The sequence below is a fragment of the Canis lupus genome, chromosome 16 (assembly GCF_003254725.2).
Source record: "Canis lupus dingo isolate Sandy chromosome 16, ASM325472v2, whole genome shotgun sequence".
Lineage (NCBI taxonomy): Eukaryota > Metazoa > Chordata > Mammalia > Carnivora > Canidae > Canis > Canis lupus.
The window spans coordinates 6,830,440-6,846,054 of record NC_064258.1 but is presented as its reverse complement, the minus strand read 5'-3'; the positions used below and the strand labels follow the sequence as shown (position 1 = coordinate 6,846,054).

The 15,615-nt window shown below is 41.2% G+C and overlaps 2 gene segments (V, D, J or C); both read left to right on the top strand.

The window, feature by feature from the left end:
• Nucleotides 1-15,615, top strand: part of LOC112650920 (T cell receptor beta constant 1-like) — a 198,284-nt gene that overhangs the window by 97,968 nt on the left and 84,701 nt on the right.
• LOC112650961 (T cell receptor beta variable 20-1-like) lies at nucleotides 9,434-10,336 on the top strand. The segment is given in 2 exon segments: nucleotides 9,434-9,555; nucleotides 9,882-10,336. Coding segments are annotated over 2 exon segments (471 nt in total).

Sequence of the window (15,615 nt, the reverse complement as noted above, 5' to 3'; positions counted from 1 at the left end):
GGAGGCTCTCACATAATTTTTATTCAATGCTATAGGTTAGGAAAGACAGAAGAGTGGAAGGAAGATCTCTCAAATATAGGTACCCCACCCATGATTAAAGAGAACAGTGTAGGATGGCTCAGTTAAACATTCTGACTCTTGATATCAGCTCAGGTCATGATCTTGGGTCATGAGATCAAGCCCTGCACTGAGCATGGAGCCTGCTTGAGATTCTCTCTTTCCCTCTCTGCCCCTCCCCCACTCAAGTATGCATGCTCTTTCAACCTCTAAAAATATATGAGAAAACAAATAGACTAATGCAGACAGATAAATAAAATTGTGGACACAGGGTGAGAGGGAAAGTTTGCAGTTTTTCTAATGGCTCTTCTTTGAATTATTATTCAAAGAATAATAATAATTACTAAGAGATAATATTATTATCTCTTCTTTGAATTACTCACATCCAAAATTCATGTAGAATAACAAAAGATGAGACAAGTGAGTTATAAAACACAAAATAAGTTTCCCTCAAGATGTTTGAAATCATTGCTTAGCTGAGGAGGAGGAAGAAACAAGGAAACAGAATCGAATCATATCCTGTCTCTAATTTTTTCACCAGCAACCCTGGTTCCGACTTCCCTGTTTCTCAGTGTGTGTACCTAGACCTCACACCTTCTCACTGCTCTACTCAACAAGAGAAAATGGGAAGATGATATGAACCAATAAAAATAAAATAAAATAAAATAAAATAAAATAAATAAAATAAAATAAAATAATAAAATAAAATAAAATAAAATAAAATGAAAAACAAAGAAAGAGTAGAGAGGGGAGTGGAAAAAACAAATGTCTCAGAAAGCTAGGACCAACTGTGAAGGTACTTGTCACTCTCCATACCTGCACAACACTGTTCGTGTAGTAACACATACGAGCCAGAGTGTGTTTACAGGAAAGAAAAAGAGATGTGTCATTCAACTGATGTATAAGAAGAACCTAGAGACAACAGGAGCCCCTGAAATGTTGACCTCACAGGAAGACCCGCCTCAGAGGAGGTGGCTTTGAGGTCTAGTGAGCACCTCTCTTGGGCTCTACCTATGGGTCCTCTTCATGTCATCTCTGCCATGGGCACCAGTCTCCTCTGCTGGGTGGTCATCTGGCTCCTGGGGACAGGTGAGTTCCCGGCTAACAGATCAGCATCACCAGGCTTTGTCTGTGGCTCTGTAGGCCCTGGACCTTCATGTTGCCCAAAGATTTTCCAAAAGGTATTGTCATTTAAATGAAAACAAATGATCATATCATGGAGTGAAGAGCAACGTGTATGCGAATTTTTACACGAACGCAGATATCTTGAAAGATATTTAAACTCACCTTGGGTTGCTACACTATGACTCTATCTCATGTAATCTCTTCTCCTCTGAGGTTCCACAAATGCTGGCGTCACCCAGAATCCGAGACACCTGGTGAGAAGGACAGGACAAGAGGCAATACTGACATGCAGCCCCGAGAAAGGACACAGTTATTTTTATTGGTATCAGCAGTTCCTGGGGGAAGGTCTGAAATTCATGATTTACCTCCAGAAAGAAACTATCTTAGACCAGTCAGGAATGCCAAAGAAACGCTTTTCTACTGAATTTTCCGAAGACGGACTTAGCATCTTAAAGATCCAGCCGGCAGAGTTGGGAGACTCTGCAGTGTACTTCTGTGCCAGCACCAAAGCCACATCAATGCAGAGTCCCATCCTGTCAATGCACAAACGTCCTCCATGCCCCACCTCAGAAACAGCCGTGGGCTGGGGAAGGGAGGGGGGCACATCGTTTGATTAGCGAACAAATTAAGCTAGAAAGAATTTGGCAGGGTGAGTATGGAAATAGGGGAGGGCTGTGCAAATATATCAAGGAATAACCCAACCCAGCCTCAGTAACTAACACTGTCAGCAGAAAAAGGTAAAGTTTTTTTTTCGTAAAAAACTGGGCATAATTTGGGGCACCTGGGTGGCTCAGTTGTTGGGCATCTGCCTTTGGCTGAGGTCATGATCCCAGGGTCCAAGTATAGTGTCCCACATTGGGCTCCCTTCAGAGAGCCTACTTCCTCTGCCTGTGTCTCTGCCTCTCTCTGTGTGTCTCTCATGAATAAGTAAATAAAATCTTTTAAAATAAATTAGATACAATTTGTCAGGTAAAATATTTATTGAGGAAAGGTCCTCTTTTCTTCACTTCATACTCTATTTCAAGTTTTCTATGGCATGCTTTAAAGATTTATTTTTTTAATTTATTTATGAAAGACACAGAGAGAGAGAGACAGAGACATAGGCAGAGGGAGAAGCAGGCTCCCAGCAGGGAGCTCTCTGGCATGCTTTAAATGTAGAGTTTCATTTAATCATCTAAGATAATCAAGCAAAGGAAATATTTTCTTCATTTTCAATGTGAGTAAAAGCAAATACAATTCCAGGAATTCATTTTCTTTTCTCAAACTCAAAGAAAGAGAGAGAAAGAGAATGAGAGGAAGAGTACAAACCCAGGTTTGTCTGGCTCATATAGTTGTGCTTTTTATACCACCCTGTGCTGCCTCTTATTCTTTCTGGAACAATCCTGGCTTTGTGCCTCGCTTAGTGCTTGTACAGGCATGTATGGATGCCAGGATTAAGAACTGCTACAAGATCCCCAGAGGTGGTGGAAATAGAGTTGGATAGATTTGTCTGGAATTTAGGAGAAAGATGTGGTCCCCAAGCATTTTTAATGTGAAACATATCACCTGGGGGCTTCTGGGTGGCTCAGTTGGTTAAGCATACGACTCTTGATCTCAGCTCAGGTCTTGATCTCAAGGTCCTGAGTTCAAGCCCTGCATTGTGCTCCAGGCTGGGCATGAAGCTTACTAGAGAGAAAGAAAAGGAAAGAAAAAGAAAGAAAGGAAGAAAGGAAGAAAGAAAGAAAAAGAAAGAAAGAAAGAAAGAAAGAAAGAAAGAAAGAAAGAAAGAAAGAAAGAAAAAAGAAAAAGAAAGAAAGAAGAAAGAAAGAAAGAAAGAAAGAAAGAAAGAAAGAAAGAAAGTTCAACTTTTTGTTATCTCAGTGATTTTTTAAAATTCTCATCAGTCAACAAACATTGGCAACTTACAGAAAAGTGTTTATTATCACTTGCTTTGATGGGACAATTTCAGAAAATCAAAAGGCAAGTGAATGCAAAGTCACTTCAAATGTATATGTGCCAAGGAAGTGGGCCCTCACCAGGATGGGGTAGAAATCATGTCACTTTACTATGTTTTCTGTTTCTGCCTTTTGATATTTTGAAATTATTTCACATGCTCTGGCCCTCCTCTCCCTGCTAGGGTGGAGGAGGGCAATGGCTGGGTGCCAGTTGGGAGGTGGGGAGACACCCTTAGAAGAATATCCCCGAGCAGGACTTCAGGAAGCTTCCACAGCACACTCCATGTGAAGGATCAGGAATGTAGTCTTCCAAGAGTATAACTTCTGAGGGAGGAAAAGAAAAAAGAAAGGAAAAAGGGTCATTTTGCAATTTGGTACTGAAGGGGAAAAAGAAGAAAAAGTGTCTAAGAGAACCTGCAGTTTTTCCCCAAAACAAGAGAGTCACAAACTAAGGGGACCTACCCCACCCCCATCATGAATGCCAACCAACCAGACCACCAAACCAACCAAACCAACCAAACCAACCTGGGCTTTGCCACAACAGTGAAAACAGATGCCATTAAGCTGGGCATAGTGTAAAACACCCCAACATCATGAAAATGAGTAAGAAGAAAGTAAAATATACAGAATAGAGAAAACTATACACACACACACACACACACACACATTTTTCACAGACTCTCCCCCAAAATGATCATGAGTCAGGAGAAAATGTGAGTCTACACTCCAAACAGAACTCAATACACTCAAGCAACCAGCTTAAGATAGGATAACCCACCTGTAACCAGAAGTTCAGAGACAAATGAAAGAAAAAGTTGATTAAGCTCAGAGAAGAAAAGAAAGAAAAGGACAAAATTATCTAAGAACTAGAGAATATGTGAAAAGATACCCAAGTTAGAAAAACTCAAATGGTAAATAAGTGTGGGAATTGAAGAAAGGCATGGGGACATGCAAGCAAACGAAAATGACAGAGAGAAGTCTAACCAGCCAGGGAGAAGGGGTCCAATGAAAGCCAGAGCTTGCCATGCATGCAGGATGGATGAGAGTGGGGTGCTATGTGCCCCAGCTGTGGGATGAAAAATGAATTCTAGGTTCTTGTCTGACCAGTGTCTGCAGAGCTCCCAGAGTAATGGAAGCATACAGTAACTGGGATGGTAAAAGCAGGGGCCAATCAGAGAGAGACTGTGGCCTGCAGCCCTGGGGCCACCTGCCCACTCAGCCCAGGTGGAAGCAGTTTGGGGAGAGGGAGGCCCACGGGGGTGCAGGAGCTTCAGCTCCCCTGTCCGCCTCTTTCTCTGCAAAGTGAGGGAGCCTGTCTGGAATATCTCTGGGGTCCTTTCCAACTATCCATTCCAGCCTTCTGACAAATTCTGCATATAAAGCCAGGGGATCCCCAGAGCTAAGTTTCTTTCCTTATTTGTCTTCCAGGAGGTGCTTAGAGCTGCAAGGAACCCACCCTTCCCATTATGGGTAACCAGGTGATCTGCTGTGCGGCCCTTTGTCTCCTCGGAGCAGGTGAGTCCTGGGGTCGTGGAAAAAATTCCTGTCCCAAGGGTGTGAAGCTCCAAACCTAAGCCTTTTCTCCCATGACAGCAGCAGTAAGCACCTTCCCAGGCCGTGTTTCTAGAGCCTCTCTTTCTTCCATAGGAACAGCAAGTGGTGGAATCACTCAGACCCCCAAATATTTGTTCAGAGAGAAAGGACGAGGCGTGACTCTGGAATGTGAACAGGATTTTAATCATGACTCTATGTACTGGTACCGACAAGACCCAGGGCAAGGGCTGAGACTGATCTACTACTCGCTGGTAGAAAATGATGCTCAGAAAGGAGACATACCTGAAGGCTACAGTGCCTCTCGGATGAAGAAGGCATTCTTCTCTCTCACCATGACATCGGTGCAAAAGAACCAGACAGCTCTATATCTCTGTGCCAGTGGTAGAGACACAGTGAAGCCCAGCCACCTCCTCTCTATGCAGAAATGGGTCTCAAGCCCTGAGTTCCCACCAGGTGGCAGGACTTTTCCTCTACCTCAACCAGACACCCAAAGCAGCCGCTGCCATCAACGTGCTTTGTGGAATGGCATTACACCTCGGCCATCCACTAAGTTAGTTTTAAGAATTACATCTATATCTACATCAGAGAGAGATAGAGACAGAAAGAGGAGAAGAGGAAGGGGGAGGAGGAGGAAAGGGTGGAGGAGGAAGCAGGAGGAGGTGGGGAGTGAATGAAGCAGAAGGAGGGGTGAAGGAGGAGAAGGAGAGAGTGGAGGAAGAGGAGAGGGTAGAGGAGGGGGAGGAAAAAGAATAGACAAAAGAAAAAATATTAATTTTACATCCTAGCTCTTCTTACCAAATACTGGAAAACTAAAATGGACAGAAAATGGCCCCTTCCTTCAGAATACTAAAAGCCAAGCAGGGACAAAAATGTGTAGGAGACAAATATTGTGATGAAGTTTCATATAATATATACTTAATCAGAGACGTCAGTGGGCTCTAGGAGATAACATGGCTGGTTTTGTCTGGTGACATCAGGAAGGGCTTCAAAAGAAGGCAAAACCACACAATGAAACTCAAATGATGAATCAGATTTCACCAAGTGGACAAGAACCCACAGTGATACAGCCTTAAGGAGGGAGTGATGAAATAAAATTATGAATGAAGATGGTCACCTCCACCCCCAGAATATGGCAACAGAAGATGATTTAGAAAAATGAGTAGAGTGAGGGTATTGAACACAACTGAGTTTCTAGTTCTAGGGAACCTTCCTTGGATACTTGCATTGAAATACCTAGTAGGGGGGGCACCTGGCTGGCTCAGTCAGTTGAAAGAACATGAGACTCTTGATCTTGGGGTGTAAATTCAAGCCCTATATTTGGTGTAGAGATTACTAAAAATAACTAAAAACTGGGAAAACAAAAAAGAAAAATAAATACCCAGTAGGCTGGCTTGGTGCTTAGGAGGGAGAGTTGGGCTTGAGAGAAACATGTGCATGATTAATCAGCAGAGGATCAGCATTATTTTACAAATGCTTATTTTTCTGTGTGGTTTCTCCCTTTGTGGTCTGACACCTATCTATCAAATTAAGGCAAGTGATGTTAATTCTTGGGACTTCATTTGTTTAAAAATATTTATTTGGTCACATAATTCTGCTTGCAGAAATGAATGGCAGTCTATATTATTCAGATTATCCCTCCCATTGCATACAACTAAAAATGCTGGATTAAATATATTTTTTAAATATTCTTGGAAACATTTAAGAACCTCAGCCTGTTCTCCTGCATGGCTCTGTGTCTTCCAGGACAAATAATTCTGGGAAAACACGAGGAGTCCCTGACCATTACATAGAAGTCTGGGCTTTGTGCATTTTATTTGGATTCTTTTCTGAATTGTTAGCTTTGGATTTCTTCTCCCATATATTCTATGGAAGCTTGACTCACACAGAGACCAAAGTACTGAAAAACAGAAATAGGAAAGAGACACTAGCTTATGAATAGGAATTACAACGCTTAAATGTAGTATGATGAGCACTAGACCTCATTGCAATTAATGTCCTCTGATATAGTAAAGAAACCATCAGAAATGGGATGGATCTAAGATGCTTTACTTTGTCCAGAGCATGTTCATTGATACCTCCAGATCAATCATTTCCTGAGCCAGCTGCTGCAGTCATGGACCAGTGGGAGACACAGTCCCTAGAGTTCTCTGCTACCTGGTACAAGCCATATTCCAGAGGTTATGGGACGGGGTGAGGCTATCTGTCCAGTGAGAGAGAAGAAATGAAGGAGAGCACAGTAGGAGACAGACAATTTCATTTTTATTATCTTAGACATAACTTAAAGGGTACAGACTTCCTCTTGTTGGTTGATGAACTTATGAAACAAAGAGTATAGACTTTACATGATTTTTAAGCCTCTGTTCTAAAACAATTGAACCATTTACTTTCCTTTTCAGAGTGATCCTGATTCTAGAAAGAACCTTTTAGCTGTGGTTTCTTTTTTTTTTTAAGATTTTATTTATTAATGAGAGACACAGAAAGAGAGAGAGAGAGAGAATGAGAGAGAGAGAGAGAGACCTAGGCAGAGGGAGAAGCAGGCTCCATGCAAGGAGCCTGATGTGGGACTCAATACTGGATCCCGGGATCACATCCTGAGCCAAAGGCAGACGCTCAACCACTGAGCCACCCAGGTGTCCCAGCTGTCAAGTTTCATAATAACCCCCATTCCAGTGACCAAGTTGTTAAGAGTCATTGTATGAAATGAAAATCCAAAAAGTCAAAATATCACTAAATTGTTCCTTAGCAAGCTTTGAGGAGTCATTGTATCTATTAATGAAGAAGAATAATTTATAGAAAAATATAGTCAAAGAGCTATCATATTTCTTAGCTACAGTAAAAATAATTTCTGAATTTAAGATTACAATGGAAGCAATCAGTAGTAAATTAGACAAACCAGAAAACCAATTTGCTAGTTGTATGCAAACTCAGGGGATATTTCAGGATTCTAAGGAAATAGGAAAAGATATGTGAGAAAAATAATATCACAACAACTTTATTCATGATGACCCCAAATGGAAAAACACTCAAATGTCCATCAACAATGCAATAGACAAATAGTGTTACATTTGTAGAGTAGAATAAAATACAGCAAAAAAAAAATCAAATATTATTTGCAAAATCATGGGTGAACCTCATAGACATGATGTTGAACAAAGAAGCCAGACACAAAGGTACATACTGTATGAAGTTAGAGCAATGGATGCATGTGGAGGCATTTTTAATTTACTGGGAGAGAAGCATGAGGGAGGAGTCTGGGGTTCTGAAAATGTCCTCTATCTTGATCTAGGTGCATTCATTTCTGAAAATTCACTAAACTTTACACTTAAGATTTGTGCAGTCTATTATATGTATTTTAAGTCTCCCTTTAAAAGCTTAGAAACACCACCATCCCTAATGGCTAACAATAAAAATGTATTCTCTGCCATGGTTCTGTGGTTTGAATAGGCTCTGTTAGGCAGTTTCCTCTTGGGGTCTCTCATGAAGTGACAAACAGATAGTCACCAAGGCTGAAGATATCTGAAGGCTCACCTGGGCTGGATATCCAAGATGGCTTCTTTATACACATATCTGATACCTCACCTGGGGTGACCAGGACAGCTCTAGACCAGGCCTGCATATCTCTCTTTCTCCACATAGCCCTTCAACACAGTTAGGTGGGTTTCCTTACAACATGGTGGCCTCAGGGTAGTTCAAATTATTACATACTGGCTGGCTTCCCCAAGAGTAAGCGTTCAAGAGACCCAGGTGGAATCTATAAGAGTACATATGAAAATCATACAGTGCCCCTTCCACCACATGCAAGTCAGCCCTGATCCTTGGAGGAATGTGAATGCTGGTAAGTATGGTGGTTCATCTGAGTGCCATCTTTGAGGAGTAGCTACCATAATATAATAAATGGTACTACTGATCTCATTCCTCACTGTCTTAGACTGATGATCACTTTGGAGCATGGCAACAGCTGCTTCATTTGCAAATATTTTTCTTGAGGTCAACTCTAATCAAGAGCTATACCACAAAGAAAGTTCTAGGAAATGTATTTTTTCCTTAGTTGACTCTGAATTTAAAACACCATAGGTATATGTATACTTGATGGCTAATGGTCCTCAAAGGAGTAGAAAGATTTTCTTTTGCTCCAGGGGCTTCCAGAGACTTCATCCCATATATGTGTCATAATGTTGTGGAGAAATAATACATTGCAGGTACATTCAATGAAAGAGCTGTAAACAAATTATCCTCCTAGCCTCCACAGTAATGTACACTGAGACTTACAGACTATGATAAATAGCCATGTGTGGTATTAGGTCTGTCAATATGAGGGAGACCGGCATGAGGCAGTTGTGAAATAAATACTTCATTTAGAAGATGAGAACTTGTCCTTGTTATCAGTATGAGAAACATTGAGCTTAGAGCCCAGGATTTCTGAGGCTCAGTCACAGTCTTAGTGATTAACAATCATGAGTTGTTTCCATTACTTTGAGGATACGTTACAGAGATAAAGGACTGACTGTTATTCCATTTGCTATGCAAACATATAGTCTTTTTCTGGAATAAAGCCAAGGAACTTGTTTAAGTCATTTCAGTGATCTGGGTTTTAGTGTTTTATAAAGTTAGGAGTAGAATTAGAACATCTGAGGCCCCTTTCAACCACGTCTGTGTGGCTCTTTCATAGAGCATGGATCCTGTACCCCTGGCAAAAAAAAAAAAAAAAAAAAAAGTCACCACCAGGGGGTGGACTGAGGCATCTTCAGGATTATGTAAACCGTGGTCCATCCTTCTAGGGGTGGAGAAAGAGAGAAGGAAGAGCGTGGTCATATCTATCTTGAGAGAGGTATGGTATGAGGCCATCACCTGAAGATGCTGATGCTTCTGCTGCTCCTGGGGCCCAGTGAGAACCTTATTATCTGAGTCGTTTGGCAAGTGTGTGTGTGTGTGTACTGGCATGAGTGAAGTGGATTTTTTTTTTTTTATGCAGAGCAAAACGAGAGGGGACATCCCCACTCTCTGGAGGGATGAAGGGTCAGGTGAGAAGTCATCAGGCAGGGGAGATGGGTGATCATGGTCCTAGGGCGTCTAGCAGGAAGATTTCACCAAAAGGCAGGAATCTCTGAGAGCTGGGAGAAGGAAGAGGGAGTGTGGCTGTGAGTTTCATGCTGTGGTCTCATGTGACAGTTCTCTTGGCCTCCGTCACCTCTTAGACCTCTGTTTGGACAGGCTCTGGACTCGGTGCCCTCGTCTTCCAGGCGCCCAGCACAATGATCTGTAAGAGCGGAGCCACCGTGCAGATCCAGTGTCAAACAGTGGACCTTCAAGCCACAGCCATGTTTTGGTATCGCCAGCTCCCGAAGCAGGGCCTTACCCTTATGGTGACCTCTAACGTGGGCAACAGTGCCACACACGAGCAGGGGTTCCCTGCAGCCAAGTTCCCTGTTAACCACCCAAACCTCACGTTTTCCTCCCTGATGGTGACGAGTTCAGGTCCTGGAGACAGCGGCCTCTACTTCTGTGGTGCTAGTCACACAGCCTGGAACAGAGATGAGAGACCCAGACAAGAACCCCAGTCCCAGCCCCCTGGTTCCCACCACCCTGAACCCGAACCCTGGAGGCGCTGGGGAGTGAGGCTGGGGAGAGGAAACCACAGCTTCCCTGTTTGATACATCTGTGTGTGTCAGAGACAGAGAGAGAGGGTTGGAGAGAGGGAGTGAGAAAGGGAGGGAGGTAGAGAGGGAGGGAAGGAGAGAGAGAAAACATCTGAGCACAGAGTGTGGAGAAGGTTGGGTGTTTGAGAACTACACCCAGTGGTCTTGAGCACCTTTCTGTATAACTGTTGTCTATTTACATGTCTTCTTTCCATGAAGAAAGCTCATGTGGGAATGAGCTGGGCCCTATAAAGTGGTCCACTGCCATGGAAATACCCCTGAGCTAAAAATTGTAAGACCTAGGTTTTTTCCTGACTGCCCAACACACATCAAAGGAGGAATTCCACAGGTTTCTAGGAAGTCAGGGTCCTAATTTATGTCTCTCCTATCCTTGGATACTCCTATTCTGTGTGTCTACTTTTTACCTCACACATGAGAGATCTGCAAGGTTGTGAGTCAGCTGGCACTGCAATGCAACATGGCACAAAAAGAATTTCCAGGAGTAGTTTATGGGAGTCCCATTCCTGCTGCTCCAGTATATACCCTAACTCAGGCATCCACAGTAAGCATTTGATGGGCTCTATCGCAGCCTCCTACCCCTTTGGCTGTTTTTTCCATTCTGGAATATGGAAAGCCCTCTGACTACTTCTGACTGACCAATAGTCAATTAAAAATACTCTCTAGGGGCAGCTGGGTGAGCGTCTCAGTGGTTGAGCGTCTATCTGCCTTTGGCGTAGGTCGGGATCCCGGGTTACTGGGATCAAATCTCTTATCGGGTTTCCCACAGGGCGCCTGCTTCTCCCTCTGCCTATGTCTCTGCCTCTCTCTGTGTCTCTCATGAATAAATAAACACAATCCTTTTAAAAACAACACTTCAAATAACTAATAAAATTATGATTAGTTGATGTCTTTATCATTTTTTCCTTGCTCCCAAAATGTTCATGAAAACAATCAAAATAACATCCACCTTTTAAAAAGTTACTTGATTGTGAGTAAATCCTCTGGGTTCACTGTCCCCAAAGGGGTGGGGGTAGGGATGGCTCAGACCTTTGAAATACTCCCCCTTACAAGCAGAGGGCTGAAACCAGGAGAGGCAACAAGGGAATGTTACCATGTCTTGGATAGAAACTGAAAGGCCAGTAGAAAATCTTAGTTTTAAGTTTCTCAGTGGTATAAAACCTCCAATTCACTGTTTAAAAGGAAAACAAACATTTTATTCTCATGTTTCCCCCTTGTCTATTTTTGCTTTTGTTGTCAGTGCTTTTAGGGTGATAAAAAATCATAGCCAGGACCATCATAGACAAGTGTTTCTCCTGTGTTTTCTTTTTAGAAGTTTTATAGTTTCAGGTCTTATGTTTAAATCTTTGATTAATTTTGAATTTATTTTTATGCATGGTACAAGATAGGGATCCATTTTCAATCATTTGCACATGGATATCCAGTTTTCCCGACACCATTTATTGAAGAAACTGTCCTTTCCCATTATGGCACCAGTTGGCCAGTTGACCATGTATGAGTGGGTTTATTGCTGGTCTCTCTATTCTGTTACACTGGTCTACGTATCTGTCTTTATGCCAGTACCATACTCTAATTATTGTATGGAATTGGAGAAAATGATTGCAAACCACATATCTGATAAGATGTTAATATCTAAAAATATGTAAGAAACTCCTACGACTCAGTAGCAAATAAAAAAAATAATAACATGATTTAAAAATTGCCAAAGGACTTGAATAAACATTTCATGGAAAGAAAACATGTAAATTGACAACAGTTATATAAAGAGGTGCTCAAGACCACTCATCATCAGGAAAATGCAAATCAAAACCAAAATGAGCTATCATTTCACATGACTATTATTAAAGAACAAAAGATAAATATTGATGAGGATGCGAAGAAATTGGAACCCTTGTACATAATTGGTGGTATAGCTGCTATGGAAAGCAATATGGAGGCTCCACAAAAAAATTAAAAAAAAATAGAACTACCAGCAATCCCACTTCTGGATATATACCTAAAATAATTGAAGGCAGGACCTTAAGAGGTGTCTGGACTCCCATGTTCGTTACATTACTCACAACAGCCAAAATATGGAAACAACTCAAATGTCCATTAGTAGATAAATGGATAAAGAAAATGTGGTATATACATAGAACATTTTTGAGCCTTAAGAAAGAAGAAAATCCTGCCATTTACAACAACATGGATGAAGCTGGAGAACGTGCTAGGTGAAATAAGCCAGTCACAGAGATACGAATAAAGTATGATCCCACTTAGATGAAGTAGCCAAAGGAGTCAAAGTCATAGAAGCAGAAAGTAGAATTGCCAAGATCTATGGGAAGGAAATGGGATTTGTTGGATTGGTAAAAAAATTCAGTTATGCAAGATGAAGACTTGCTTGAGATCTGCTCTACAACGTAGCGGTACACCGTAGTGCCTACAGTTAACAATACTGTGTTGTGCTCTTCAAATTTGGTTAAGAGGATAAGTCTCATGTTAAGTGCTCTTGCCACAAAAACATAACAGGGGACACAAGGAAACTTTTGGAGGTGACAGATATGTCTGTTGGTTTGTGGGAATGATTTCATGGAGGCACACCTATCTCTAAACTCACCGAACTCTATTCACCAAATATGTGAATATGTGAATTTTTCTGCACATATTCTGCAATTTTATCTCAATAAAGCTGTTAAAAATAAGTAAGCGGAAAGTAAATCTGATACTGGGGGAAAGGGCCTCTAAAACACTAACTTACATATTAAAGGGAATTGGTTGCCTGGATGCCAGATGAGCTCAGAGGGATGAGAAAAGAGACAATTGACCACAGTTTAATGAGAACAGAAACTCTAGCCCCGTGTTCCTAAGCAACAGGAGCTCATACATATTCTTTCTGAAAGAAAGGCATAAAAAGCCTCAGAAACCACTACCTTCTGTCTCTAGGTCTCTAAAAGTTTCAAAGTCATGGGAAAAAATATTTGTTGAGGTCTGGTATCTCTGCCCTTGTATCAGTCAGGCGGAGGAGCATATTGTGTGGACAGAGCTGCCTCTGCCTATGACACAAGAAGACCTAATAGGGTGCCAGAGCAAGTTCCTAGAGGAAGTCATGTTTAAGATGACATCCTAAAGATGACCTGGAGTTAATTAAGTGGGACTGGGGATAATGAACTGACTGGCATGGCTGGAAGATCCAGTGCAACATTTTTCAGGCAGGAAAGAAATTGGTGTGTTCAGTGAAAGGTGTCGGTAGTAAGGTGGCATGAGCAAAGAGGAAAGAAGGGGGTGAATACAAGGTGAGATTGGAGAGAGCTGAAAATTCAGGACATTCAACAAGAATGAAAAAGCATGATCCCTTGATGATGGAATATACGAAGAGAATTGTAGAGAACCTAGGGCAGAAATTTAAGGAACATGCTCACCTTGAATGGTGGCTAGAAATGGTTGAGAAGGGAATTATACTACTAATAACACGTCTATGTGGTATGGAGGCACATACCACAGGAAGGCTGCTTGTTTCCAGTCGGGCTCTGATACTTGAGGTTCCTGGCTGCTCCATCGCAACATGGAACTGGGAACCCTCTCACTCACCTCAGGGCAGGTGGCGGCAGTATCAGAGGGCATCTGGTGAATTTGCTCCCTTTGACCACTAAGAGGTGATGCGGATCTTTCTGTAAAATACCTCTGGCACATAAAGAGCAAGCATAGATCTTCCGTGTTCTGAGTTGTTGGATACTTTGGGTTCCTCAGGTGAAATATTTTAGGTGCTGGTTGGGAGAATGAATTACAGCATTTTTGGAGCATTTCTTGGGATGCTCATAGATCCTTGAAATAGTGGAACCCAACAGCATTTACCACATATTTGGTTTCTATAGATGTCCAATGCATACACAATTGGTAAATAAGCAAATAAATGCCATCATCGTTTCTAAGCAATATTATGCTGAATCTCCAGCCAGTGGAACAAGAAAAATTGGATGATAATGAGAAAGGAAGAGGAAAATGTGATATCCACAGATGATCAGTTTAAAAGAAGAGCGAGGGGTCCCTGGGTGGCTCAGTGGGTTAAGCATCTAACTCTTGATTTCAGTTCATGTCATGATCTCTGGGGGGCGAGATCAGCCCCTTGTCAGGCTCCATGCTGGGCACATGGGGTCTGCTTAAGATTCTCTCTCTCCCTCCGTACCCCACTGGCACTCTCTCTCTCTCTCTCTAAAAGATACATACATACATATAAACCTAAAGGAATCTAAAGAATCATTGTATTATTAATCACAAAATCTAGTAAATTTTAAGTTTTCTGAATTCAAAATTAACATAAAAAGTCAGTTTTTTCCATAAACTAGTGAGTTAAAAGCTATATTTTTTAAAGAGAGAGACCATTTATAAATAGTAACATAAAATATAAAACAGTTAAGAACAAATCTATTAAATTACAAGCAACACCTTGATACAAAAAATTATTAAAATTTAAGGAATAAACAATTTCTTAAAAATCTGATAAGTGTAAAAACATGCCATGAAAATGAATGAGTAAACCTAAAAGTACAAATATTCCAGTTTGTGCAATTTCCTCTGTATTCAATGCAGCACTAATTAAAATCACAAAAGAGCACCCTACCTATCGTGCAATTATTTTATAACTTAAGATAATGGAAAAAGGCATAAACAAAGAGACAAATGGAAAATAATGCTAAGATTAAAAATAGTGCCATGCATCTAAGGCATCTAATATATGACAACCATCACTGGATGTATAAGGGAATGATGTAATACACAGTAAGTTCAGTAAGTTATTCCGCTGTATGTGGTTGTCCATAGAAGGCAAGGCAAATTGAAACCTTCCTCAAAGAATAAGTAAAAATAAATTCTAAATGGATTAAATCTTTGGGGCACTTGGGTGGCTCAGTCAGTAAAGTGTCTGCCTTCAGCTCAGGTCAGGATCCAGGGGCCGGGGATCCAGCTTTACATCAGGATCCCTGCTCAGTGGAGAGTCTGCTTCTCCCTCTCCCTTCCCCCTTCTCATGCTCCCTTGGACATCTTATTTATAAATAAATAAAATCTTAAGTAAAGGGATTAAACACTTAAATGAAAGATTCTAAATATTCAATAACATGGAAGTATATCTTTATGAGCTTAAGCTATGGGAGCATTTTCTATTAAAAAAAATAAAAATGCACACCCAAAATAAAAGAATGATGAACTCCACTAAGTTAAGAAATTCAACAACAAAAAGAAATCACAAAAAGAATGAAAACATAAGCCACAGATTGGAGAGATATTAACAACACATATAGCTGACAAAGGTTTGGTTT